This window comes from Leishmania panamensis, assembly GCF_000755165.1.
Source record: "Leishmania panamensis strain MHOM/PA/94/PSC-1 chromosome 20 sequence".
In the NCBI taxonomy this organism is placed as follows: domain Eukaryota; phylum Euglenozoa; class Kinetoplastea; order Trypanosomatida; family Trypanosomatidae; genus Leishmania; species Leishmania panamensis.
In genome coordinates this window covers 1,423,029-1,449,749 of record NC_025866.1, presented here as the reverse complement: position 1 = coordinate 1,449,749, position 26,721 = coordinate 1,423,029, and the positions used below count along the sequence as shown (strand labels likewise).

Sequence of the window (26,721 nt, the reverse complement as noted above, 5' to 3'; positions counted from 1 at the left end):
AAACAGAGAAAAAAGTGAGAAGGACCATCCAGGGGAAAACGGTGAGCCTCCACGCTACGCTTTAGAGAAAACTGAAGGAAAGGCAAAACAAAGGGAAATGGCACGCAAGAAATTTGTCATTCTTCCTCTGTAGTGCTTTGAGCAACGACTCTCTGGCACACAAACATCATCTTGCCAGCTCCTCTCGGTGAGCACCGTAGCATCCTCACAAGGCTAGGGAAGCTCCTTCGGGTCCTGGCGCTCGGCACCGTTAACCTACACCATGTCAGCATCCGAGACCTCCTTCTCACCGCGCACCTTCTTGGGCGTCTGGTTCAGCAACTCCGCACGCCAGTCAAAATCGATCTTCGAGAACGAGAGCTCTCCACTGCGGATCTTTGGGAGGACCTTCCGCAAAGCGTAGATCAGCGCCACCATCATCGACACGCCGAGGACCAGCGCCACTGGGGCCATGTTCACACCACGGTTGACAGGGACAGGTGCGGCGGTCATTGTTGTCGTTTCAGCCATAGCGAACTCCATCGCAGCCCCAGGGAAGGCCACCGCGGCCACAGTGATCGCGGTCGCCAGAATGAACTTGGTCATAGAAAACATGGTAATCGAGTGAGTGTGTGAGTGAGAAAGAGAGAAGAAGCAACTCCTTGAGTAGCTCCGACGACTTGTAGAGGAGGCTTGAGTTTTTTAGAGAGGCGTGAGATGGCTTTGGGAAGCGAGAGAATAAAGAGCTATCTGCAGGTGGAGAGAGAAGGGGAGAGGACGTAGAGTGAGAAGGTATGTGCGGTGGTTACGGAAGAAAGGAGAGAAGGGGGGAGTAGAGCAACTCGTAGACGGGTTATGTCAGCAGTGGAAATGCATCCCCTAGGTGCAGCCGCGCTAGTCTACTGCAGAGAATACTCAAGAGAGCTGCTCAGTTACTCAGAGACCACCACAGTGACCGTTGTTGAGGCGGGTCGTATTTCATGAGAACACAACGTTTGTCGCGCCTCTGTTGTGCTGTTTATTGTCCCAAACGCTTGCGTGTGGCTGTGCATCGTTTGGCTCCTGATGTGATGTTTTGCTCGTGCTTTGTTTTCGTCTATCTTGTCATGTGAGACACAAGAGAGGTGACGCCTCTGCGTCTTCTACCTTTCTCTTAGCGAATTATACACAGACACGGGCACAAATGCGAGAAAACTTAAAATCGAAACGGTAAAGGCAAAATGAAGCGAACAAGAGAGAGAGAAAAAAAAAAGAAGAGAAAAAATAAAGTGGTCAAATCAACGCTTTCAAATGGCGCGCCAACGCAGCTACAAAGGTAAAGTGAGAGAGAAGAAATATTGGATTTGCTTTGTACAGCTCGAAACAAAAAAAAGGGTAACCACCTCTCGCTGGTTCACGAACACAACCACCTGCTTCTTTCTCCCTCTCCGCTTGGCTTTCCGTATTTCCAGAGGAAGATGAACAGACGATGCCAAGAGACCCGAGTTGCGTCGCCTTCACCGCTGTTGTTGTCGACAGCGTGCTGAGACTTTCGTACAACAGCATGTCGAGACCGGCAACTGACGTTTATGCGAGCCCCTGTGGAAAGCTGTCCTGCTGTAGATCTGTGGATCGTCGGTGTACGTGGGTGTGTACTGCGCTGCCCACCAAAGAATGGCGAAGTGTGTCTCACAAGTGAGCACAGTAGCCGGCAGAAAGGGCAAAAAAAAAACACAGAGATGACCACACACGCAGTAAGGGGATGCAAGCGAGCAGGAGCAAGCTGAACTGGCTGTCATCACCACGTGTTAGTCTTTCCCGGTGAAAATGAATTGCTCACCCATTTTCTCGCTTTCTTTCCTCTTCGTCTACGCTATTCTCTCCTCGTGCTGTGCTTTTTGTGTCCACGCGAGAGCATGTCAGACGAGCATCAAGCAAAAGAGTCGAGAAAGCAAGGGAACCAAAGAGAAGAATACAAAGCGAGTGGAACTCGGCTCGCAAACACACCCATTACACACAGAGGCCCACACTGACAGGAGTGAAACAGGGAAACAAGAAACGCTGGAGCTCCATAATGATGTGAAACTGAAAAGAGCTGCGAGAAAAGGGCAGAGAGAGAACTAAGTATTAGTCATTTTTGCCTTCGAATTCAGCTGCAGAAACTCTTTCGCATCTTTCGCTCCTTGACTTTCGAGTTGCTGCTACCCTCTCCGCCCCTGCTGACAAACAAGCATCCGCGCAGAAGTAAGCAAGTTCAAGCATGCGCAGAACAAGACCAGCACGCAAGCCTACAGTAATAGCTATGAACAAAGCAAAGCTCAAACAAGCTGGCCTGTTCTCGCTGTGTATCGCTTCAACATCTCCTTCCACACCGCCGCTCTGCCCACCTCCCCAAACAGAGACAGCCAAAAGAGAAGCTTATGATGCTTTTCGACTGATGAGAGTGCGGAGAGTGGGGGGGGGGGTACAAGCAAAAGTCAGTGGAAAGGGGGAAAAGCAGTAGAGAAGCGCACGACCAGGAAAGGTGGAGAGGCGGTGGGAAGCTAAGTATCACACTCTGATGTCAACCCTCGCAAAGAAACCATGCGGGAGGGGGGGGGAAGGAGGGTGTGCTGAGAAGCAAGACGCACACAGGAAAAGGAAAATCCAGACGGCAGTAGAGGGGCACACACACATACACACAGACGCAGAGCTGCAGACACCCACACAGTTGTCATCGATCGATGTCTGGGTTGACACCACCGCCATTTCGCGACGGGAGTGGTGAACAGTATTGTGTGAACAAGCGGGACAGAGGAGTAGGGGGAAGAGGAAGGAATCGTGCCCCTTCTGCGTGTCATGAGCTTCTCTCCCTTTTTGTTTGTTAGTTACGGGAACACTGCAAACGCACGTGCACATTCAGAGAAAGAACAGAAGATACGAAAATGAAGCGAGCAACACACGTAGACCAGCCACGTCAATGAAAAGGATGAAACAATCAACGAAGGAGTGGACCAAAATGACAAAAAAAGTCAGAAACCAAAACAAAAAAGTGGAGAAGAACTTTCATAAGAAGAGAATTACAATCGAGAAACTTGCGAAGTAACTGAACAGGGAAAAAAACTTAGCCAGACACACATGCGAAATTTTGTGTGTGTGTGTGTACGCGCATGCACATGTGCATGGGGCTAAAGTTAGAGAGAGAGGGCAACAGGGAAAACAGAACGAGGGGATGGCTTAGAAAGTCACCACATCACTTTTGGTTCGTGTTTTCTTTTCTTCTCTTTAGAATACAAGAGTAAGATGAGAGGCCAGTCACGCACAGACATACCCACGAAGAAGTGCTCGGGAGGAAGTGCCTACTGGGCTTGAACGTGAGGGGGGAAGGGTGAGGAAGGCAGAGAAGAGCGCAAGTGTTGAAGTATGTACAAGAGAGAGAGATGAGAGACGTGAACCACTGCGCACGATACACAAAATCAGAGGAAAAAAGGGTCGAGTGGAATCAGGGTTGCACTTTCATACGCCAACACCCACAGAGAGACTCACGCACACGCCGACAGTGCAACCTCTGTGGCTCAGCTCTTTTCTCCTCTTTCTCTTGCGTTTCTCTTTATCACCATCATGAAGCCCCCACCATGAACGGTGAGACGGGCAAAGACACGTGAAAAGAAAGGCGATGAAGCAAGCGGGGAAGACGAAGCTATGGCGCTCTCCCCCCCCCACACACACACACACGCACACACCCTCCACACACCTTTTGTCCCCACAATCACTGTCAACATAGCCCTCACCACTACGCCCCGTTACATAATTCAACGCGTGCAAAGGATGAGATTCCTAAAAGGGCGAAAAGAGCAAAACAAAACGGCCGACAAAAAAAAAAACGAAACAAAAACAGAAAAAAAAAGAGAGCAGATGGCCGTCACGAGTCATGACGAGGCCCTTTTCTTGCGTGTGGGTGTGGCGTGCACGAGGTGAAACGGCTCGACGCATATTTCTATTCGATGAAAAATGAGCGGAACATAATAAAATGAAACAAAAGGAGGGGAGGAAAGATACATCGACATCGGAAACAAAGGGAGGAAGAGAGAGGCGAACAAAATACGGTTACAGTCAGAGACTCGCACGCAGACACATACGCAGAGAACAAAATTGGACGGGGGGAAAGGGGGGAAGCGAAAAGACAAACTGACAAAATCACATGAACGTGGAGTCGGAGCAAGAACAGACCACGCACGCATCGTAGGCACCCAGAGAAGCATCCACACCGAGGTGGAACAAGTCGGTAGTGACGAGCCGAGTCGTACGTGATGCCCTGTCTTAGCTTGGTTTCGATCCATCGCCGCTTCAAGAAACAGACAATGCGGGGGCAACAAACAAAGAGCGGCGTTATACTATTTGCACACAAGTCGGGCACAAGGCCGCACAATGAAGGGGTCACGCCGTCCCCATCCCACTTTCGCTCTCTTCCACCCCATTCACTTCATATCCCTGCCGTCCTTTGCTCCACTCCAATGCGCTACGCAAGTTTATTTCTTAGCGGAAGGTACTTTTTACCTCCCCCCTCTCCTACTCGCGGGGCACCGTCACCGCAACGCTCTCATCGTTCTCGCCGTGCTTTCGACCCTCGTGGTGTGACCTGGCTACCAGTGTATCGACCTCGCCCAGCTCCACTCGCGGCTGTGTGCTGCCGTAAGGCACTTCTCTCTCGTCCGTGTCACAGTAGCGGTTGGCTGCCATCTCCTCCTCACGATGCGCCATCTCAGCCGCGCGGCGAGCCTTCTCAGCAGCAAAGCGGGCCTTCTCCTTCTTGGGCGTCTGGTTCAGCAACTCCGCACGCCAGTCAAAATCGATCTTCGAGAACGAGAGCTCTCCACTGCGGATCTTTGGGAGGACCTTCCACAAAGCGTAGATCAGCGCCACCGCTATCGACACGCCGAGGACCAGCACCGTAGTGACGATGTTCAGACTGAGGTTGACAGGGACAGGTGCGGCGGTCATTGTTGTCGTTTCAGCCATAGCGAACTCTATCGCAGCCCCAGGAAAGGCCACCGCGGCCACAGTGATCGCGGTCGCCAGGATGAACTTGGTCATAGAAAACATGGTAATCAAGTGTGAGTGAGAAAGAGAGACAAGAGGTTCTACCAGTGAGACGAGTATGACAAGAAACAGGGAGGGCAAGGAGACAAAAAAATTGCGGAGTAGAGAGAGAAAGAGAGCGTGTGCAACAGGGCAGAGAGCAGAAGCGTGTGATTCTTATCAGCGTGTTTGCCATGTCGGCAATAACGTGCGCAGGTGCGGCGTGTGACGAACAATGCAGTCAGAGTTGAGATGCGGGAGGCAGTGAAGGTGCCCCCCCCCAGTGGAGAGAGAACGGGGATGGAGCGAAATGGGTAGAAGAGGTAGGTGTTAAACAGAACGAGTGGGCGATCAGCGATCGACAACTGAAGTGAGAGTACGCCTCACTAGGGGCCACGTACAGGGCTGGGGTGTGCACCAGTGGCAGCCGACCACAAGCCCTCCAACGTCCAAATGAGCCTCGGCGTTGACCGCACGCCCCTTCACATGGTGGCGCGCGCAGGCAATAGGCGATAACCGCCCTCGAGTCGGACTTTGCCGGCATTGTAGTGGCCTTTTTTTTTCGTTTCGATGCATGTCGTGACGCGAATGATTCCCACCAAACTGAGCAGTGATAAAGCATGCCTCGTTACACACGCACACACACACGCGCGCGCGCACACACTCATAACAACTTCTCGGAGAAACTCGAAAGGTAGACGATGATGCGAGCCCCATGCAGAAGAATGGCGACGCCACATATGGTGGGTGAAGAACGAGGCAATGGAAAGGTCAGGAATTCGGCTGTCATTAGGAGCAAGCAAAAGAAAAAAAAAAAGCACTGCAAGGAAAACAATGACTAGGTCGAGTGCCCCACGACTGCGTAGGTGGCCTGTAGGCCATTCTTCACCGCCAAACGAGAACAAAAACGCAGGCATAATCCGAGCCGCCAATGGTGCGCTCGGCTGTTCATTGTCATCCGTCCTCGGGAAAAAGCTCCACACACGGAACAAGCGAGAGAGAGAGAGAGAGAAGAAGCGAAAGAATTAAAGTTGTTCTCCTAACGTGTCATACTACAAATCAGCCAGCAAATGTACGCATACAACAACAGCCCATCCATACTTCTGTTGCACTGCAACTGCGTCCTGGTCGTCTAAGATGAACCCTCCTGCTGTCGAATCGGGCCATGCGTCTAACGGCCCTTCTCGTCCTTCTTCGCCCGTCTCTCGGGTACGTGTTGGACGACCGGCGCCAGGCGGACCCAGATGAGCTGCACGTCTTGGTCCAAAGCGGGTCGCTTACAGGGTCCTGGACGAGGGCGGAGGCGGTGGCGTCTATCGTGTGGGTAACAGGAGGTAGTCTAGGTGCATGCCGGATGAGAGAACGAAAGAAGCCGGCCAGCCTTAGGTCAGGGCTCTCTGAGACCCTCTGTTTCGCTTGTATGTCGTACTTCGCCTTCAGTTGCCTCAAGCCGTGGTATTCGATGATGTGGTGTAGAGACTCGTCAGATGGGAGCCTGGAGAACTCTATGATGCAACCCAGGGTGTCTTCGTCGTGCATTCGACATCGGTGCTCCATCAGCCCACTCTATCGGATGCTGAAAGTACCGTACCACCTACTTCACACACGTGGACTCCGGCGTTGATTGCTATGCACCCCTTCACGTCTTTTTTGCCTATCACGCGTGCTTTTCTCAGATCAGGATGTTCTTCTCGGATGCGATACACCATGCCAGTTGGGCTATACAGCGCACGAGCACAGTATCCACATCTGTGTACCACTAGGCCAGGGCGTCAGGGCTGTGTTGTTGCTGAGGGGAGGAAGACTCGTTGTCTTCACCTTCCGTTTCCGTCCATGTCACGGAGTGTGTCTGGAGGGCGTGACCGCACGCCCAGCGAGTCAGGGGCCTCCGCTATGCGTTTGTGGCAGCGGGGCCATTCGGCCTTCGCTTAGATTCGCACCCCCTTAACAGGCGTGAGTGTAACAAGCGGAAAGACCCCGGGCATAGGCATGTGCCGGCGCACAAAGAGTTCAGCGTATTGCTCCAAGAGGACACAGGAGGGCAGCCATACGTACTCAACGAGGGAAGCCCAGGCAGCGCGCGTGGAATGTGGGCAATCATATCACTGCGTGCATGACCATAGCGTGAAACAAGGTGTGCATGGAACCTCGAGCGATCTGCGAGTCTCGCGTGGTATATCAGACACAACGCCGGGTCGGCAGCTCTCGTAGAAAAAAACAGATGGAGACGAAGGCTCTGACGGAGGTGGGGGTACCACAGCACTAGCGGGGAGTAGCAGGCAACACGCCATCTGAACTCCATGCAGTCACTGCCAGCTACCCGCCGCTGCAGGAATCCAAACCACCGAGGTGTCCGTGTGGAACTGGGCGAGGATGATCACCTGCTGTCTCGTAAGCCCAGCGTCCTTGCTCTTTGGTGTAGAGGGACTTCTGTCAAGTACCTCTTCTCTTGGGGAGTCGCAATGGGTAACGCCGTTGCAGAAAAGATCGGCCTGGACTCGGCGCCTCTTACATTGCGCACTTCGCCAGTCTGTACGCCGCACAATGTCTACCGACAAACCCTAGCGGGATGCGTACTCGACGAATCCGTAGCGCCAGCACGGATAGCCAGACGCGTAGCAATTGCGTCATCCTCCTCCCCTCTAGGGGCCACGCTGAGCGCCACAAAGAGGGAAAGCGAGTCTGCCGCAATAACAATCACACTTGCCCCTTCGCTGCCGTGGCCCAATCAGGGGGACCTCTGGCGCAGCCCAAACCCTGGCTCTAGTGCCTTGCACGCAGCGCGACAGCTGCAGGTAAGGGCGACGCCGCAGCCCCTTGTCACCGCGCCCGCGAGTGCACGATCCTCATAAAGCGCTGCGCCCGCGCCTGACACGCTGCCTGTCTGTACCGCACCGTCCGCCTGCCAGAGAGCGCTATGCTCAGGTAAATGCGACTGCTGCGCATGAGGGGGGCCTGTGCGCGCGGTTCTCCAAAGGTCTCCTTGCCTGCGTGCCTCGTGCGGATGCGGAGAGAGACAAACGGGTGGGGCGCAGCCGCACCAATGGTGCTGAGGAACAGAAGACTCGCTTCCTCGAGCGGGTCTTCGTCGCCTGCGCACTTGAGGGTACCCACTGCGATCCTGGCGGCTCCGGAGCGAGGATGCCCAAGGGCCCTCCTGCGCGTCTGGCCAGCACTGTCCCACCACGCGGTGGCACCGTTAAGGGGCCAGTGATTCAAGCTGGGCTATTCAGCAAGAACGGCGAGCATCCCTTGACGGGCCCCATTCGTGCGAGAACGCTGCCCGCCACCAGTCACGTTCGCACCGTTGTCACTTCGATAACCGTCGCTACGTACCCGCCAACGCCGCGCACGGGCGGGAGGTCCACACCAAGAAGGAGAGGGTGGCGACCCCCCTCGATGTACGTTTCTGCAACCGAGAGTTTGCACGCGCGCGCGCGAGAGAGAGAGGGAGAGGCAATGGTTACCGAGCGTAGCGCAAATGTGCCGAGGAACACATTCTTCCTTCAAGACCGGCATGGTGGGACCTCCATCTCGATGTTTTCCAGCCTGACGGTGGTGTTCTCCTGATTCCAGTGGAAGAAATTCCACCAGGTCGAGCACCCCACATTCGGCCAGAAAAGCGCTGTCCGTCTTTTGCGACTCCAGAGCAGCAGTACCACGATTGCCCCTATCACAAGCAGCGAAAGTAGGACGATGACAGCAATCATGCCGCCAGAGAGCCGAGTGCCACGAGAAGGTCCTGGCAGGTCACCGAACTCGGCTACACAGCGCTGAATAGTTGAGTAATTGTTCTCCAGCATCGAGCAGACAAGAGTGTAGCGGCATTGGTTGTCGCACTCCGACTTAGGGAAGACTTGGGGGCGCTTCTCGCCACCGCAGAACGCAGTGATGAAACGCTCAAACATCACATCGTTGGTCGCTAGTAATGCGATGGCCGCTCGCACGTCGGCGACAGAATGCAGTCCGACAGTCAGATTGAGCATAAATTTGGCAGAGATTCCGGAGTGGAATACACCATCGCCGGTGGCGTAGCGAATCAGTACGTCCTCCAGTGACCAGGCGTTGCTGAAGCTGGCCACCATATAATACGGATTGTTGCCGAAGATGGGTGAGATGGCGGGGATAATGAGAGCCAATGCGCCACTTCGTGGCATCGTGAGCAGCCTGAAATGGTGCGTATGCCCGAACAACTGCACCACGATGAGGTCCTTGAATTCGCTGACGATGCTGTCGTAGGCTGTCACATATTCCTCCTTCCAAAACATGTCATCCTCTTCAGATTTGAAGCCACGCTGAAGCACAGCATAGAGGTCGATGCCAGGGGGAATGTGCCCCATGATGATCGCACGCTTCCCATCTCTCCGCGCCTTCACCAGCTCATTTCGCAGAAAAGAGAGCTGGTTACATGGGTCTCTGACACTGGAGGCCAGAGGGGGTCTGAGGCTGTGCGCCCACAGCAGCGTGTGCAGCACAATGACATGCACGTTAGCCATCTCGTGTGTGTAATAACCGCACTTCACCATGACGGAAGCCTCTGCGTCACTCAAAAGCCCGGCATCTCGCATCGCATCAACACGGTACGTCAACTGTTGCACCGACGTCTCGTTCTCCCACGAATAATAGTAGTCGGGCACGACATCATTATTGCCCAGTGACGCACAGAAAGCAACCTCGCCGAGCGAGCCGTCCACCGTGACATTGCGGAAGCGCCTCGACAAGTCCTTAAAGATTGCGTCAGGCTCCAATCCGCTCTCGAGGAAGCTGTGCCGCTGCCAGTCGCCACTGTAAAGCAACAAACTCGTGTTCTGCGCCGATACGTCCTCCAGAGCACGTGCCGTCAGTTGCGGTGACGAGTCGCAGCCGGGCATGCCCCAGACAGAATAAGAGGCATCCGTGCAGCCTTTCGCCTTTTCGGTGCCATACAGCGGGTCGTAGTGGATATCCGATATGAGCGTGGCCCGAATGCCACCGACTGTGGTGATGCCTACACACAGCGCGAAGCACAACACAGCCACCGCTGAAGCTGCCGAGAGCCCCATGTCTGCGTGTGCACCTCTTCCTGCCTCTTCCTGGGCAATCTTCTACTTTTCCTTTCACGCAGTCCACCGCTGAAATAAAGCACAGAAGCTCCAGGAAGCGGGGAAACAAAGCTAGTAGGCGTGTGGCATTCACAGCTAGAGTAGGTGAGAACACCCTAAAGCAGGACAAGCACGAAGACTAGTGAGTCCACAGCTGACAATGTGTCTCTTTGACCGGCAACAAAAGCGCAACGAGAATGGCGGAAAGCATGCGGAGTAGAGGGGCGAAAGAGTCGGGTGTCACTCCTTCTGGATACGAAGTCAAAGAGGCATTGGCTCACCTTGGGTTGCGTTTTGTTGTACTCCCATGTCATTGAGCTCTGATGGCCTACCCACAAAGCCTGAGCGTACGCTTACCGGTGCCACTTTTTCCAATCATTCGTTCTGTGTCTATCACATCACAGTGATAAAGCCATCGGTGTTGCTGCTGACGACTTTTCTCAGAAAGACTCAGGCAATCGATCTCTTGACCTTGGGTCGCCGCCCCTCTTGTTTGGCAGCCAGAGCACAGGAGACGATGTAGATTTGAGCCGAGAAGGACAGTGTCTGCTCTTTTTTTTTCGGCTCTCTACAAATGAGAGAGACACGTACACCGGATGGCGTACGACAGAGTACCGGCACAATGGGTACATCCATTTCGACGGCGTCACTGTGCGTACCATCGCACGGCACTATCATCGCAAAGGAAAAGAAGGGAAGCGCTGCCATCATCGCAAGGCGCACACAACGCGAGTCATCAAGAAGAAGTTGTGGTGGCAGGAGGAGGTCGCACGTAAAAAGTTGAGGAGAGGAACAAAATGCGAGAAACACAAAAAAAAGAAAGAGAGAGGGGGAGAGGGTATACGCACAGACAGCTTGAAAAAGAGCCGATAAACAAAGCCGTGCACGGCCTTCCGTTACCAGTGGTGAGTGGCGAAAAGCCGGTGACCTGGAAGACCGGTGGAACAAGTTGAGATTGCTAAAGAGATACTTTCAGGAAACACAATACACATACACAGACCGATATTTTACCTGGAAACGGGAAGCCGCTTCAACGTGGCTGCAAGGGCTTGTTCGACAGAGATGGACATGCGCAGTTGCTCCAGTCTCGGCCAGACTTGCCGTTCCGCTTCTAGAACCAGTACCTGCATGTTCGCCGTTGTCGGGCTGTAGCACAGCCGCAGATACGACCACACGCGCGAGATGGGATGCACGCGTACGTTCTCGCTCTCATCATCTTCGAAGAAAGTCCGCATGGAAGTTGGCGACGGTGCTGCAATGGCATTGTAGCCGATCCACGCAAGCAGATGCAGCAACACATGCGCCAGCCCGAGGAAGTACAGGGCAAACAAGTAGCGTGCCCAGTCCCACATGCGCGTATGATGCCGAAGTCCGTCCCCGTAGGCGCTCTGGTGCAGCAGCTGCCACAGATACCCACGCACCGACGCATCTGATACGACACAAAACCGTATGCAGAAGAGTCCCCTCATTCGTTGCACCGGGTCCAGCGCCCCATAGCCGGCGTGGTCGCCCCAGGAGCAGGAATAGCTTTCATGCACCACGGGAGGCTCGTAAGCAACAATAGTGCCAGTCAGTCGTGTCCGCGCGAGCAACGTGCGCGTGGGTGGTGCTGCACCTGCCGACAACCCACAGGAGGACGACGAGACGGGTAGCAGCGTCGAGGGGGAAAAGATGGCGCAGATCACCGCAGAGCGAATAAGTACATCAGGAGATGTAAGATAATTCAACAGCTGAACGTCCACGTCAGCTTTTCTACGCGGCAGCACTGGCGACACAGCGACAAACGGGATGTTCAGCACACGCCCGGTTTGTGCGTACGCCTCGGCAAAGGTCACATCCCCGATAGTTCTCTGTAGAAAGTCAGCAAGGGCAACTGGGTCGCACACCTCGCCAGTGTGCAGCAGCCGGTGAAAGTGCTTCCACCGGGAGTCAGCGGTGGACATGCCAAATAGCGCATGCGCCTCCACGAAGCTGCTTCCGCCGCCGCTGTGGTGAAAGAGCGAGGTCAAGTCGGTGCAGCAGCACACCAGCGTCGCCACCAGCGCGCCGCTGCCACTGCCGTACAAGACAGCGGGGAGCAGTCCAGCATCATACAGCGCCTTTGCCACACCAAAGTGGGCCGATGACGCAAGCACGCCACCCTGCAACAGTAGTGCGGTTGTGCCGTAAACATGATACATCTCCGAGAATACCTCTCGTGTGCGTACGGCCAGCCGTCGGTCAGTCCGCGCTGCCTCACCCACGCGGCTCAAAAGAAAACAAACAAGCGAGTTATACGAGTGAATGACCGTCTTGCTGCCAGTTCTGTACGAGTACAACCGACGATGACTGATGCCGTAGAGGGAACGGTGCACATGCTTCTGAAGATCGTCCAACAGTGCCTCCGCGCTGCCGGCGGTACGCAGCTCCAGCAACTCTTCTATCGTCCGCATTACTCCCTCGAAGGAGAAGTATGTCGACGCCTCGTCGGTGCGCCACTTCTGAAAGCCGTCCATATCGTCCAGCGTGGAGGCAATGGGCAGCCATTCCTCGTAGGAGGTAGTGCAGTTCGCCTGATGCGTGAGCGCGTCGTACTGCGGAGCATTGGTTGGTATTTCGAGCACACCCGCGATCACTTCGCACGCAAAGAACAGACAGGAGTAGATGACGTAGGCCACGTAGCTCGTCCAGTGATACAGGGCAGCGCCGTGCACCCGGAAGGCATGCAGAGTGGAATCCATTACGCTTTCGCCACTCCACCACCAGCACTAACTTTTTTGCCGATAAGTAGAATGCGAAATTAAGAGAACCCCGCTTTGGGCTGTTCTACTTGTCGCCTGCTCTGCGGGCGTGGGTGGCGCACTATAGGCACGGGTGGCACGTGAGCTGCCGTGTAATTTCGCTTGCAAAGACAGCAACGGAAAAAGGGAAAAGGAGAGATATATATATACACCCTTAGGCGAGGATGGCACCAGGTGTGAGATGTGCACAGACGCACAAAGACGAGGCGGAGGTACAATGACAGGATTTCGAGGGACTCGAATGAAGACTAACAAAAAAGGGAAGAAAAGAGACGTATTGAGTTGATATGTAAGAGAGAGAAACGCGCAGAGTAGGCCCGAAGTAAAAGTGCGGATGAGCGAGGAGAGAGGTAGAGGGGAGAGGCGAGTGGAAAAAACAGCAGTAAAGACACACACACACAAAAGAAAGGACAACAACCGCCTCTTTCGACTGCTTCAACGATTAGGTGTTAAAATCAGCTCCGTGTATGGTGGGCAACGGTGTGTGAATGCGGGGGATGTGCTCAAGGCAACCGCAAAGCGAAAAAAAAGGGACTGAGAAAAGGCTCTGTAGTTAATGGCAGCACCCAGCGCTTCTCAACTACTACTCCTTGATGCGCTGCCGCTGCATTCATCGCGAGAGAGAGGAGGCAAACACCATGAATGAAGCAGAGGAGGTGCACAGAAGAGGAATCAGTCAGACAAAAAGGAAAATGGCGAGGTTCATCAAGAGTGGATTCGTGGCAGTAAATAAAAAGCGCAGAGAGGTTGCCCTGTGGCTATCACAACGACGCTGGGTGTGGAAATGGCACTGACGGCGAGCGAGACGTGATCGGCGACATTGCAAGAGGAGGGGTGAACAAACCGCTCCGGGAAGGGAACAAAAAGTAGACGCTGCGTTCGCAGACACCCGCAACGATAACGACGTGGTGTGAGCGTAAAGACTCTCGCTGCACTGTGCGCATTTCTTTTGTTGTTGATGATGACTTTGTGCAAATCAGCAGCCAGAGATGCAAATATAAGCAAACACACACACACACACACAAAAGCCCTCTGAAAAGAAAACAAAGAGAGCGAGGCGTGTGTTAGCGGCTCAACGTACAGATCAAAGACGTAGGGGTGAACAGTTCCACTTGTCTGGGCGAACGTATATGAGTGGTTGACGAAAAAGGAAGAGCCAAGCGGAGGGAGCGCAATAAGGGAGGCAGTGAAAGAGACTGGAAGGGGCGCAGCACATTCTAAACATATGGTGCTGCTTCACCGGCGCAATCAGCGAACGGTGGATGGTGGTTCCGCCTCGGTGTCGTAGGGATTTGTTCGGCCATCCACGTCTGCCTCGCCAATGTTATCCTCGAAGTAGTAGCTCGACTTCTCTAACCCGCCCATTATCCCTAGATTTGCACTCCCTTCGGCGTTGACACCGATATTGGGGTTGACCATATGATCGTAGGCGGAGTCGAGGTAGGGTGCATACGGCACTCCACTTTCCTGCATTGAGCCCTGCATCTTGTTAAAGGGTCTTGGGTAGGGGATGTTGTAGTGAAGTGCCATCTCGTACCGCATCTCTACCTCGCGCAGCTTGCGCTCAATTCGTTCCACCTCGCGAATACCACGATTCTGGTGAAACAGACGCCGCGTCTCCTCCAACACATACAAGGCGTCCTCGTCGGAGCTCCATGGCACCGAGAAGGCGGCACGCAAACACCGTCGGTACCACGACAGCACCTGTGCGCGATACGGGCTCTCCGCGGCATGACGAATTTCTCGAATGGTGGGCTTTGCTGCGAACATGGCTGAATACAATGACGCGAAAGAAGCTGCTATGGATTTGTGCGGCTCTTAGGTACTGCACGCGTCACGAGATGCGGCAACGTACCATCACATCCGCGGCTACACAGTGCAGAAGATGACGTGTAAGAAGGCTAAATGTTCGTGTTTGTGTAAAAGCCTGTGTGTTTCGTTACTGGGTGAGACAGAGAACCCGCGAGAGGTGCGCTTGCAAGGAATTAAAAAATCTTCACGAGAGCATAAGAAGACGAGAAGTCGGAGAGGGTCGCTGCATGACTACGTGCAGTGCAGCTAACCGAAAAACAGAGGACACACTCGTCGGTTGTCAAGGAAAAGAAAGAGGAAGGCGGGATACCATAATGACGCAATGCACTTTAGGGGGACAATTCATCCACATGTTGAACGAGCCAACCCCAGCCCCTGCTCAGCCTCTTCTCCCTTGTGCCAGCAAAGTCAGAATATCTGAATATAGCGCGCAAACTGGGTCCTTCCTCTCGGAGACTTGTGCAGCGCTGTGAGCTCGGCGGTGACACCAACTGAGCACGGCAAGCGCAGCGCAAGGTGGAACCATTGCGCAACAGAGAGCAAGGTAAATAGCTATGCATTCGTTGTCTTCTCTGGACCCTTTTGCGCGCCATTGAGCTGCAATGTGCTTTCCATATTGTTGTGTGCCAATCGTTTCTCTCTCATGCACGAGTAGAGAGGGAGCTGCATCGTTCAAGATAATATACACACACCCACACAGAAAAGGCGTATTTTTCGTTGCAACGTGTCACAGTGCCATGTACTAGTCAGAAAATATACGCGTGCAATGATAGCTCACCCACCTCAGTTGCACCACGGCTAAATTCTGATCATCCAAGAGGAGGCGTCTGTCATTGAATCGGGGCATGCGTCTCACAGGGCCATCTCGGCCTTCCTTGACCACTATTGGACACTTCGCGCAGCGCAGTGAGCGCCACATGAGCTCAAGTGGACTGCATGCCTTGATCTAAGCGGACTGTGTTCAGAGTCCTGCTGGAGAGCGGAAGTGGTCAAAGAGAGGAAGGAAAAAAAAAACAAGTTAGGGCGTTGTTAAAAGAAGGGACTACAATAAGAAGTACAGGCTCCTTAAGGATGTGAAAGGAGGCAAAAAAAAAAGGAGCAAAACTATACGAGGAGCAGAACGCTCTAAAAGCTACATCAACACCGTTTCACCAATTTGCTTGGTGAGCGTTCAAATTACATCAGCCTCGGCTTCTGTATTACAACGCCCAGATTTATATAGGATTTTGCTCTTAGTGGCGCACTATCCCCAATCGTTGTCCGCTTTCACTGTTCTCTCCCTCTCCTCTCTGCGTCCCGCTCCACCGCACTCTACAGCATAGCGACTCAATTGCCAAAGAAGAGCACTCATACCTGGCACAAACCTCACTTTGAGCGGGTGCTCGTTCCATCTCCTTTTCTTTACGAGGCGTGCTTCGGCTTCATTAGATGCGCCGGCAGTGACACAATTTTGAGTTGATATTTTTCTCGTTAGCTCGAGTTTGCTACTTCACTTCTTACAAGCACTCACAGGAAGAAATGAAAACGAGGCAAATATATATAAACAGAGAAAATCGTCCATGCAGTTCCGCGCTTTGTTACGCTTAACGCCTCGCAACGGGAGGTGTAGGACCGCACAGAAGATGAAGAAGCAAACAAACATAGTCACACACACACACGCGCATATGATTCCTTTCCGCTTTAGGGTTGGTTTCCTTATGTTTCCTGTTGCGCCCTTGCACAGTTGTACCCCCCCCCCCTCTCGCTCTCTCCCTCACTGACCCTCGTTTGCGCGGTCGCTCCGTCACTGCGATATGAGTCAGAACCGAAAGTACAGCACACACACACACACACACACACGTGTTCCCAAGGGCACATGCATGCCGCTCCATAGAGAGAGAAAGAGGGCACGGTAGAGCCTGCGCTTCGCAGCTTTGTATACTGTTGTGCGTCTGGGGGGGGGGGGGGGAGGGGATGTCGAACATTCCAACCCAAGAAGATTTTCAGCTGAAACGAAACAGAATCGATCATCACAAAACGGAGGAGGAAGAAGTTGCGAAAAGCGGCGAACACGCACAGACAACACCACTTCCGCAAGTGTGCGTAGACATACCGAGAGAAAAAGAAAGCCACAAGGACGAGCACAAAAGCTACAGCGGTGCACTTTTAATGAGTACTCCCCGATATCAACTCTGTTGCACACCTCAGCGCCCGCGCCCCTCAGTCTTATAGGGCTTCGGTGGAAGCGTGCAGCAGAGTGAAGCAGGGAGATGGAGTGGGCAGAAGAGAGCATTTCGAAAAGAAAAATATGTTCACAAATACATCGGAAGGCGAACAAAGAGAAATGTGTACTTTCACCACGACCAATCGACCATACAAGAACCAAACCCCACTTGACCTCCACGGCACGTCACAGGTCCATCGCGTCCTGTGAAGCAGTCGTAGACACGCGCTACAGCAGTGTGCCTACCCAGGCATCGGAGCAGGGCCCTTGCTTCTAACTCTGCACACCTCACCCCCCTCGCAGGTCGCCTCACGGCCACTCCCGCTATGCCGGTCGCCGCCTGATGCATCCCTCTGGGGGTGACAGTCAGTCTCCCCACCAGTAGGAAGCGAGGGCCAGGTGAAATACGCTCCAGTTGCATGGGCACCCTGCCCATAATATGAAGGGCGCTAGCGTGTTCTCTGTCGCAGGGCACTCCAACGCCACTACATCCACAACCTGACAGCCGACATCAGTAGCGATACAACGCTTTGATTCCCCCTCACGTCGTAGATACTCGGTCCTGTCACCACCTGAAGCAGTTCGGCATGTGGCAGGGGGTAGAGGTGCTGAACCTTGACACCAAGCTGAGGTGTCCTGCGTTATCAGATCTCACATTTCGCGTACAAGTGCAGGGACTACCACTTTTTCGCATCATCCGATGCATAAGCGGTTTTAAAGGACTGAAAGTAGGCAGAAGGATATGAGGAGAACAAAGAAAAGAAAGGGGGGGAGGAGCGCACCACAGAGTACATGCGTACTAAATCCAGGGGCATAATAAGAAACAGAAATGCGTTACAGAACACACAAAAGGGGAAAATAAACGAGGAACACATTTGGAAAAAGCTGAGCTCTCACTAACCTGGAACCCCGGTAGCCACGCGCAACGCCACCGCTTCCACAGGTCTCATAGAAAGCGCTAGACAAGTACGCAGGCGCACTCAGTGATTTACACAGGTACACTCGATGAGAGTGAAACAGCTACGAAATACACTCGAAGACACAGCAACTGCAAATAGAGAAAGGCATAGGCACACACGCACACACACACACACACACGTGCGATGGTGCCTGGCTCTCGGTGCTACAGTCCTACATTTTTGTTTACTGCTCTTGCTACGGGAGAGAGGGGAAACAGCCCTTTAAGCGGTATTCGCGGCTATGACAGGCGCTGTCGTTGCGTCGATTTGGTGCGCGAGCACAGGAGGCACGCCACTAACCACTGCACCGTTATGGCGGATGCAGTTCTGTGCCGAAGCATGACCGACCACGACACTGGTAGACTCGTCATGGTTCATGAGGTACTGAGCAAGGAAGCCGGCCACGAACGCGTCACCAGCGCCGTTCACGTCGACTATCTCCTCCTGCGCTAGCGGTGGCACTGGATAGGAACGGACGTGATCGCCGCAAGCGACGTACGTGTCGTGCGAGCCGCACGTCCCCACCACGAGGCGCGGCCGACCGGTGGTGACACTCGGCAGCATTGAGATGCGGGCGAGAGACCGTACCAGTGCCCTCTGTCGCCGCGAGTTAGGGCGCATGACACTCCCAATGGCGCTCAGGTCAAAGTCGTGTGGCCACCGTACGGAGGCGTACGTCAGCAGATCTTCGTCGCTGCCGAATAGGATATCCACATGTGGCATGAGGATGTGTAGGCGGCTCTGAAAAGCTATACTAATGTACGGCGCATTCAGGTTAAAGCAGAAGAGCTTGCCGTGCAGGTGGGCATACTGGGCAACAGAGAGGAGATTGTCAGGGCTTGATGAAGTGTTGAGGAAGAAGCCCTCAGCGTAGTACAAACTGGCTTGCTCAAGCGCAGACTGCACGGCGTGCGTCTGCATGTGCTTCATCGATAGCGTCACGGCTGCGCCGAGGTTGGCGAGCAATGTTCGATCCTTGTTGAGCACGAGACCAGCACAGGCGCCTGTCGGCTTATCTTCGCACTCCTCAAAAAGCTGCTCAACACTAGCGTCCGTGAGCGCACTCTTCAGAATTTCTGCAAAGCGATCCTTGCCCAGTGCGCCGACGTAGGAAATGTGCGCCTCAGGTAGCATCCAAGCAAAAATGCGAGCTGTGTTCATAGCGGCTCCACCAGGGACGTAGTCCACCCTCCCTTTGAAGTCGTCCAGCAACTTCGAGAAAAGCACCAGCTGCTCCGGAGTCGCCAATGTGACGCTCCCTGGCTCAACGTGATGCTCCCGCAGAAACTCCTCTTCAACAGTCGCCATCATGTCAAGCAAAGGATGCCCAAAGCACATTACGGACACGGAGCCCGTCGAGGCGCCCCTGCGGATCGTTTCCATTCCCATCGTGTACTGTGCCTCTGTCACTGTGCGTCTTTGCCTGTTGGTGCGCTGGCACAGGGGTCTCTTTAAGAGTGATCGTGTATCCTGAGCACGTCTCGCTTCTCTTTTCTCCTATTTGTTACTCCTCGCTACTGAAGAGTATGGGCTCCCATGAGGTAGGACGCAGTTGGGGAGGCGAGGGCAGCAGTGCAGAGGCTCTTTGACGAAACGAACGCAAAGGGGGGAAAAATGTCCGAACAACGAAAGAGCTTGAAAACGAAAAGAACCAAACGAGAAAAAAAAAGAGGAAGAGCGACGACAGCGAAAGACGCTCTACGCCACAATTGATGCAATGCAAGTCCGTCGAAGAAAGCTGAAAGAACGAGAGCGAGAGAAAGACTTGGTGCGGCTAAGAACAAGAGGAGAGGTGTTGCTTGTCGTTTCCTTCGCCTTTCTATGCTAACACTGACGCAAACGAGTATGTTCCCCTCCCCTTATGTGTGTGTGTGTGTGTGGAGGGGGGGGACGTGTGTGCGTTGTACTGAGTGTCTTTACCTCACTGTTTGTTTGCTTCATTTGATGCCCTACTTCTGTGCGCTTATGTAGAAGTCTTATCAGGAGTGCACACGCACTGTGGGCTCAGGCTGTGGAAGCTTGTACGTTGGTTGTGAGTGCCTCTCCTGCTCTCAGCGCCTTTTCCTATCACTTCGACTTGCTACTGTAGGTTCCGCGCACCGGACGCGAAAGAAACAAAGGAATAAAATTTACGTGTGTGTGGGTGAAAGGGAGAAGAGAATGGGGGTTGCTGTTTTTTATATGTTTAACGACAATGTGAAAGGGCAGGTACTGAATATTCATGGGTGTACGACCAAAGGAAAGAAACGGGGCATGGCATGGCCACAGAGAGACCGGACTGCTAGCTGGTAGGATATATAGCTACCCATATGGCTACTCAACAGGCACCGAGAGGATAGATCAGGAAAGGAAATCAATCTATGAGAGCATACGCAGGAAGAGGCAGGCAACGGAGGCGTGGCACGTTTCCCTCCTGTGCCACACACACTCTCCCCCTCTACTGCTGTAGTACACCGGCCATTCGTAGCGGTGGTGGTTATTTGCTTCTCGTTATTTTCTTTTAGAGAACACAGCGAGAGGTCCACAACGCAAAGACACTTCAGCGGACCACACACAGAAGGAAGCGAGATGGTTGCGCGTAGATGAACAACAACGGTAAGTAAGCGCAATGCAAACAACAAGAGTAGCAACAGCAGCGGATACACACAAGCATACACTGAGGCGTGGCATAGATACGAGAAGATCCACACACGCATACGTCATTCAGAGAGAAGGAAAGAGACGCGGTGAAGTACAGGCGTCCCAGAGGGGAGAAAGAGAAGAGAAACAAGAAACTCAGCCCTCTCCTCGCTCCATGCAACTGTCAGTGATAACATTCGGCCATCAATTCAAACTCCACACCGTACTTTTTGCAGCTTCGTGTACAGGGTCACATGCTAAAGAATCCCATTTTGGAGGCTCTGAAACTGGTCGTAGCGTCGAGTGCGCCAGTTGTCCGCGCTGCTCAGGATGAGCTCCTTTGCGTACACGGCGTAGTCCGCCTCGGAGCGCAGGTCCTCACGAAAGCGTCCGCGCAGCTGACGAACGACGGCGCCCGGGTCTGCCCCAAAGCACGGCATCGCGTTCCTCGGCGTCAAGATAGAGACCAACGCAAGCAGGTCCTCGCAGCGCTCGCGTGCCGCCGCGAGCGCCTCGTAGAGAAGGATTCGATAGTAGTTAAAGAGGTCGCTCGAGACGCCACCCATGACGTCGATGAGCTCCTGCGACAGTTTAAACGGCGCAGATTCAAAGTTCAGGCCCCCTGGTGATGTCACGAACAGAAAGCCAAAGTCGATGTGAACCAAGCTGCCATCACGTTGAATCATAAGATTGCCGTTGTGACGGTCCTTAATTTGGAGGATGTATGAGATGATGCTGTAGCCAGCCATGCTCTCCACAAAGTTCTGTTGCGCTTTGCGATAGAGAACGGAGTCCTCGCCATCGTAGGCCTTGAGGTAGTAGCTGTATATGCTGCTGACCTGGGTCGCCTTCTTGACACCATCCATAGACGAAGAGTCCTCGATCACCTCAATCAGGCCACAGTCACGGTGTGTAGGTAGCACTGCATACGGCTTCACACGCACCGTCAGACCCGCCTCCTGCCAGATATTTTGGAAAGTGTAGATGAGCTGCAGTGCCAGCTCCTCCTGCCGGAGATCTTCTCCGGCCTTGATAATCATCGCGTTCATGCACCAGTTGGGGTGCGCACCCCAAGGAGACGACTTGCGCACTCGCGCCATGCGCGCCACTTTGAGCTCGCCGAACACAGCCCGCAGACACTGCAGCGCCTCTGGCGAGGCGTCCTCCACAGCGCCGCCCTCAGACTCTTCGACCAGCGACGCGGCCGGCGACTCAGACCTCGGCGGCGGTGCTGGAACAAAGAGCTCATCGGAGTCCGCCCGAACACGAAAGCGCCCGTCAGGCAGTCGGAGCCGCGTCGCCGTTGGGTCTCGCATAGTCGCTGTCTCGTCTACGATGACCTCGTAGCGAATGAGGCATGGCACCCGCTCGCGCGACGAGAAGACGGTGCACTCTTCGACAGAGATGTTCACAATCCACTGTACAGATTCACTGCTGGTACAGAGTGGGTGAACGAGCCACATGGACTGTAGTCGTTGATTCAGCACTCGCAGACCCCTGCGCAGCTCGCCCTTGCGGCCGGTTCGATCGGGAAAAAAGCGGAGCATGTTGCTCAGGTTAGTCAACGTAGTCACGAACGTACGTTCGTCGTTGTACAGCTTTAGGCGCACTTCCTTCCGTCGCACGACACTGGCATCTACGTCGCTGAGCCCCTCCTCGGGGTCGCTGGAGGTCCAGCTGCCGTCACCGCCGCTGGTGCTGACGGAGTGAGTGCCTGCCTGTCCTTGATTGATGGCGTAGCTCTCAAGTTTGTCGTGAAAGTGCTTGAGCCGACCGGCAAGCCCGGTAGAGAAATCAAAGGTTGACACTGAATCCACAATCCACGCAAGGCGAAGCGCGATGTATAGCGACCGGCCGGCAAGCCAGAGCATAAAGTTGTGCAGCAGCTCCTGCGCGTTGGGGTCCTGGTGCGTGATGCAGACATGCGTGACTTGCAGCAGGCATTCCTCCAAAGTGTGTAGATTCGTGTCATAGAGCTGTCGGACGCACTGTTCCTGCTTTTCAGCAGACTGGTTGGTGAAGAAGATCCGCTGCAAATTCTCCAGCAGTGAGCGGCGATGCGCCGCCATGCGTCGGTGTGCTAGGTCGCCCATTCTGTGAGGCTCGCTAGCACGTCAGCGTCCGTGCTGGGGTCGCTCTTTAGGCTGTAGTGTGAAAGCTTTAAGGCGACGCGGGCGAATACCGAAATCAAGCGAAAAAAAAAAGGCAGGAAAAAAGAGATGCAGCTGGAGGCAGGTGCTGAGAGTTGAGTCCAGCAGTGTAGTTGAAGCGGTTCCCAATGAGATGATGAGGCACTGCCAGTCCCTCTCTTTTCTTTATCCATTGAGAAGCGGCAGTGATTCATCGAAAAGAAACGGAGGGGGGGGGGTAGAGCCCTCCCCATACACATGCGAGAGAGTCAACAAGAAGAAGCGCGTCAGCAGAGTACGAGAAAGATTCCTGTTGGGTGTGCGTGTACGCTTCTCGTGCTGCCTAATCCAACGTCAGGAAATCATTGACGCACAGAAGCACACTCGCACACACGCGACCGTGGCACACTGATTAGCCAGACGCACGCACGCACATAGCAGTCAAGAGAGCTCCCTGCATCTCTGTTGATCATTTCTCCTTTGCCACTTCTACTCCCCCCCCCCCTGCTCGACCGTTTACGTCGTTCACGTTGAAAGCACGCGGACGATCCATTGTTGGCTGTTTGTGTTACTCAAGGAAGTCAGCACCCCCCCCCGAGCATTCTACGGTGTAGGAACGAAGGTAGTGTACATGGCGTGTGTGCGTGTGTCTCTTGGCGGTGGACAATTCCAAAAGAGCCCTCACCAACCCACACGCACCGAAAAAAAAGGAAGAAACTCAAGCACACAGACGCAGAAGTTGAACCCATACTTCCCACTGCGCAGGGAATCGTTCAGGTTTGACAGTTTCCGCGAGAAAAGGGGGAGGGCAGGTGGAAATATAACTGAAGAAAACCTCTACAGAACCGCAGCGTTTCCTTCCCACTTCGTACTGCGGCCGCCGCCACTCTACATTGTCACTCCGTCATTTCGGGAATCGCCAACTCCTGCTGCACGAAATGAGCCTTTACAACCTCCGCTCCCTCGCGCATGACGGCATGAAAGACTTCCGTCAGACTCACCGTGCCGTACTGAGACACCAAGCGCATTGCGCTCGGCCGGTCTTCCGGGAGAGGCGGCAGCGTGACAGAGGAGAGAATCTGCAGCGCGTGGTACTCCCGCAAGGACGCAATCAGAGCAGTGCAACGCTCCTGTGCTGCCTCCGACCGCTTCTTCTTGCGCTCAAGCGCCATGAAAAAGGGCACATCTCGGAAGGCGTTATATGGAATGCTGCGGATGTGTGGCGCTCGTAGTCCTGCGTCCGCAACAAACGAAGAGCTCCCTATTCCCAAGGTAAAAGTAGATGATCCGGAGGACAGTGCAAGCTCTAGACGGCGCGGTACATCAGGCACGTCACTCAGCCTCCCGCCTTGCATTTGAAACAGCATTGTTGCTAAACAGCCGGCGAAGTCTGTGAAGCTGAGCAAGACAGCCTGCCCTGTGAACGACGACATCGCGCCCGCATACATCGACGGCGCTCTTCCAGCAGCGGAAGAACTCCCGTGTCGGGTCACCGCAGCGCGAAGAAGACGCTGAAAGTCGCAATAGCTTGCCCATGCCTGCGCGCATAGGGACGGTAAGTCGTGCTGCTGCCTGGCAGAGGCGGCGCACCACTGCAGCTGCCGGCACAGCTCGCACACCGCGGAAAGCGATATGCAAGGTGGTGCAGATGCGGCTGGCCCATCGCTGCTAGGTGCCAGAGTCTGGGATAAGAAGAGGTTGTGGAGTTGTGCGACCAGATGAGACGGCACGACTTGCACAAGGGGTATGTCTGTCACGACAACGTCTGCGCAGCCCCAAGGACGGCTTTGCGCCGCCGATTCGCTACCCTCGCCCCTGGTCGCCATACTGTCATCAGAGACAGCCATCTCAACTGTAAGAGAGCGGAAGGGTGTGAACAGAATGGACACGGTCCCGTCATCATCAGTTCCACTGGATGCTGTGGCGGCGACCGCCTCCACCGCGCACCGATACAGCATCGGCTGCTGCAGCGAGTCGGGAAGTGGAACTCGTAGAATTTCGGGGCAACTCGTCGGAGTGGCTTCTGCGGCAGCACCGCAGATCATGATTGCGTGGCTCACAGGAACTTGACTACAGCCAAAGAGAGGCACACGCTGATTCCGTTCCAGCAAACTCCACTCGGTCATGAAAAACGTTGATGCGGCCAGCACGGCAACATCAGAGTTGGCACCGCATTCCCCAGGAGAGCATAGCGGCAGCTCTGCCTTGGCGGCTGCTGTCATCTCCGTCAGAAACATCGCTGATTGCGAGTCTTCGCTGTATGCTTGCCCTGTAGATAGTGGCACTGTGTCCTCCACTACGCTGTTTCCTTGAACATTTATTACTTCCACAAACAGACAGGGACACTGCTGGAGTGGCGCTACCGCTGGGTAGACGGAGATGAGGCCAGGTGGAACCGTTACGTAGCGACCGGTGATGTACGGGTCAGGGCACATAGCAGCAGCGTAGAGCATGTGGCCACAAACATGTTCCTCAAAGAAAGACCACACCTTGGCAGTAATGGGTCGTTGAGTGGGGTAGTGCACCTCGTCCGCGTATACCACCACTGCCAGCATCAGCATTGCTTCGATAAAATCTGTGAAGCCGAGGGTCGGTTCGGAGACAACCGTGTCAAGCTCTGGAGAAAGAGAGGCTGCTAGCGGCTCCAGGCTAGCCACAAGGGGGCGGATGTCTGGGAAACCACCGTGACGGAAGATGGCGACCGCACAAGTCTCTTTGACTGCATCCAGTCGGGGAAGAGTGTCTCTGAGGAAGGCGCGATAGCCAGCCTCTGACAGGCGGCCAGTCACCGCGTACTTGCGGAAAAGCGGAAGAATTGCGGTGTGGAGTAGCGCCCCAACGATGTGTGTCACTAGTCGGTTCACATGCGGCGCCCATCCGTTTTTCGCCGGGCAAAGCCGCACCTGCGAGGATGCGTGAATGACGCACTGCGAGATGAAAGGCCGCAGAAAGGCATCAGCGGTGTACTTCACAGACTCTGTCAGTAGAACGTGATCCTCAGCGCTTTGACGTAGTGCAAGAAGAGCAGACTCCCGCCCACCTTCATCGCATTTCCCATGTCCCTCGCGCAGGCGCGTGTAGCGCTGGGTTTGGAAGATACGCACGCAGATCACCTTTATCATATCCACAAAACTGCTGAATCCAACAGATTCACCTTCGTGCGCCGCGCTCGACAGTTGCGGCGATGAGATCGACGGTGCTGCGGAGGCCCGCCCGGAGCGATGCGAACTTTGGGGCGTCAAAGATGTACACAGTGACCCAATGCCGAGTGAGAAGGCCCGTGACGAGACAGAAGCGGCGCCTGGCTCGCGCTCGTCGGCATTTGCCTGCTGCGCATCTTCCCTTAAGCACTGCTGCCCCCAAAGCTGGTCCAGCAGTACACGGAAGACCCCAACTGCGGTGCCAATGAGCTGCGCAGAGCTCAGAAATACAATCCAGCCGTCATAAGAGAGTCGCCCTGCTCTGAGTAGCTCACCATGACTCAGAGCGATGCCGAAGAGAAGTCGCCACGAGGACTCATCTTCTGAAGTCATGTGACGTAGAAGGAAAATACGGGGCAGCACGACGTTGGGGATGAAAGGGAGACTGTCACACAACCCTCAGCTTCTTTTCCAGCCTCCTCGATGAGTATATGTGTAGGTTGGAGAGTGGTGTCCCGTGCGTGAGCGACTAAGAACGCAAGATGAGAAAAGGAGAAGTAAGAGGGACGAGTACAGAGAGAGAGAGAGACCTACCCAGATCAAGCAGCAGCGGAATAACGAGAGGGCGTCCTCACCGTGAAAGTGGCCAAACAGCTCTTTTCACCAACTCAAAGGTGAGACACCACCACAGGTGTTGGAGGTGCACCGGAAAAGGAAGAAGGGGAGGGGGCGCGGGGTGCCGAGGAAGTGAGTTTAGGTTAGGGCTCAAGAAGTTTCTCCTGTAACCTCCTATTGGCCGCTTGGAAGTGATGATGTCACATTCCTGTGTACAGCGCCAGTGATTTGTCGGCCTCAAGACACTATTCGGCAGTAGTGCTACGAGAGGAGAAGCGGTAGGCATAAAACGGAAAATGCAAAGTGAAATCGAAGAGAAAGGAAGCGACAAGAAACGAGGGTTAGATGCACAGTAAGCAATCGCCAT

General features: G+C 54.3%; 8 protein-coding genes across 8 annotated transcripts, besides 2 other annotated features; all 8 read right to left on the bottom strand.

Moving 5' to 3' along the window:
• Positions 1-255: 255 nt before the first annotated feature.
• On the bottom strand, positions 256-594 carry LPMP_203360 (hypothetical protein; the record flags this gene model as incomplete). Its single annotated transcript, XM_010700236.1, has 1 exon — positions 256-594. One exon carries the CDS (start codon positions 592-594, stop codon positions 256-258), a length of 339 nt encoding a protein of 112 aa, XP_010698538.1.
• A 3,912-nt stretch (positions 595-4,506) lies between these two features.
• On the bottom strand, positions 4,507-5,040 carry LPMP_203350 (hypothetical protein; the record flags this gene model as incomplete). The annotated part of the gene is made up of 1 exon (XM_010700235.1): positions 4,507-5,040. One exon carries the CDS (start codon positions 5,038-5,040, stop codon positions 4,507-4,509), a length of 534 nt encoding a protein of 177 aa, XP_010698537.1.
• Positions 5,041-8,522: 3,482 nt separating this feature from the next.
• Positions 8,523-10,058, bottom strand: LPMP_203340 (hypothetical protein; the record flags this gene model as incomplete). The annotated part of the gene is made up of 1 exon (XM_010700234.1): positions 8,523-10,058. The coding sequence occupies one exon, from the start codon at positions 10,056-10,058 to the stop codon at positions 8,523-8,525; it is 1,536 nt and encodes a 511-aa protein (XP_010698536.1).
• Positions 10,059-11,104: 1,046 nt separating this feature from the next.
• LPMP_203330 (phospholipase A2-like protein, putative) lies at positions 11,105-12,817 on the bottom strand (the record flags this gene model as incomplete). Its single annotated transcript, XM_010700233.1, has 1 exon — positions 11,105-12,817. One exon carries the CDS (start codon positions 12,815-12,817, stop codon positions 11,105-11,107), a length of 1,713 nt encoding a protein of 570 aa, XP_010698535.1.
• Positions 12,818-14,125: 1,308 nt separating this feature from the next.
• LPMP_203320 (hypothetical protein) lies at positions 14,126-14,647 on the bottom strand (the record flags this gene model as incomplete). The annotated part of the gene is made up of 1 exon (XM_010700232.1): positions 14,126-14,647. The coding sequence occupies one exon, from the start codon at positions 14,645-14,647 to the stop codon at positions 14,126-14,128; it is 522 nt and encodes a 173-aa protein (XP_010698534.1).
• A 775-nt stretch (positions 14,648-15,422) lies between these two features.
• Positions 15,423-15,680: a repeat region.
• A 1,355-nt stretch (positions 15,681-17,035) lies between these two features.
• Positions 17,036-17,531: a repeat region.
• Positions 17,532-18,073: 542 nt separating this feature from the next.
• LPMP_203310 (adenosine kinase-like protein) lies at positions 18,074-19,240 on the bottom strand (the record flags this gene model as incomplete). The annotated part of the gene is made up of 1 exon (XM_010700231.1): positions 18,074-19,240. One exon carries the CDS (start codon positions 19,238-19,240, stop codon positions 18,074-18,076), a length of 1,167 nt encoding a protein of 388 aa, XP_010698533.1.
• A 1,487-nt stretch (positions 19,241-20,727) lies between these two features.
• Positions 20,728-22,563, bottom strand: LPMP_203300 (phosphatidylinositol 4-kinase, putative; the record flags this gene model as incomplete). Its single annotated transcript, XM_010700230.1, has 1 exon — positions 20,728-22,563. The coding sequence occupies one exon, from the start codon at positions 22,561-22,563 to the stop codon at positions 20,728-20,730; it is 1,836 nt and encodes a 611-aa protein (XP_010698532.1).
• A 932-nt stretch (positions 22,564-23,495) lies between these two features.
• LPMP_203290 (hypothetical protein) lies at positions 23,496-26,132 on the bottom strand (the record flags this gene model as incomplete). The annotated part of the gene is made up of 1 exon (XM_010700229.1): positions 23,496-26,132. The coding sequence occupies one exon, from the start codon at positions 26,130-26,132 to the stop codon at positions 23,496-23,498; it is 2,637 nt and encodes an 878-aa protein (XP_010698531.1).
• Between the last annotated feature and the right edge of the window lie 589 nt (positions 26,133-26,721).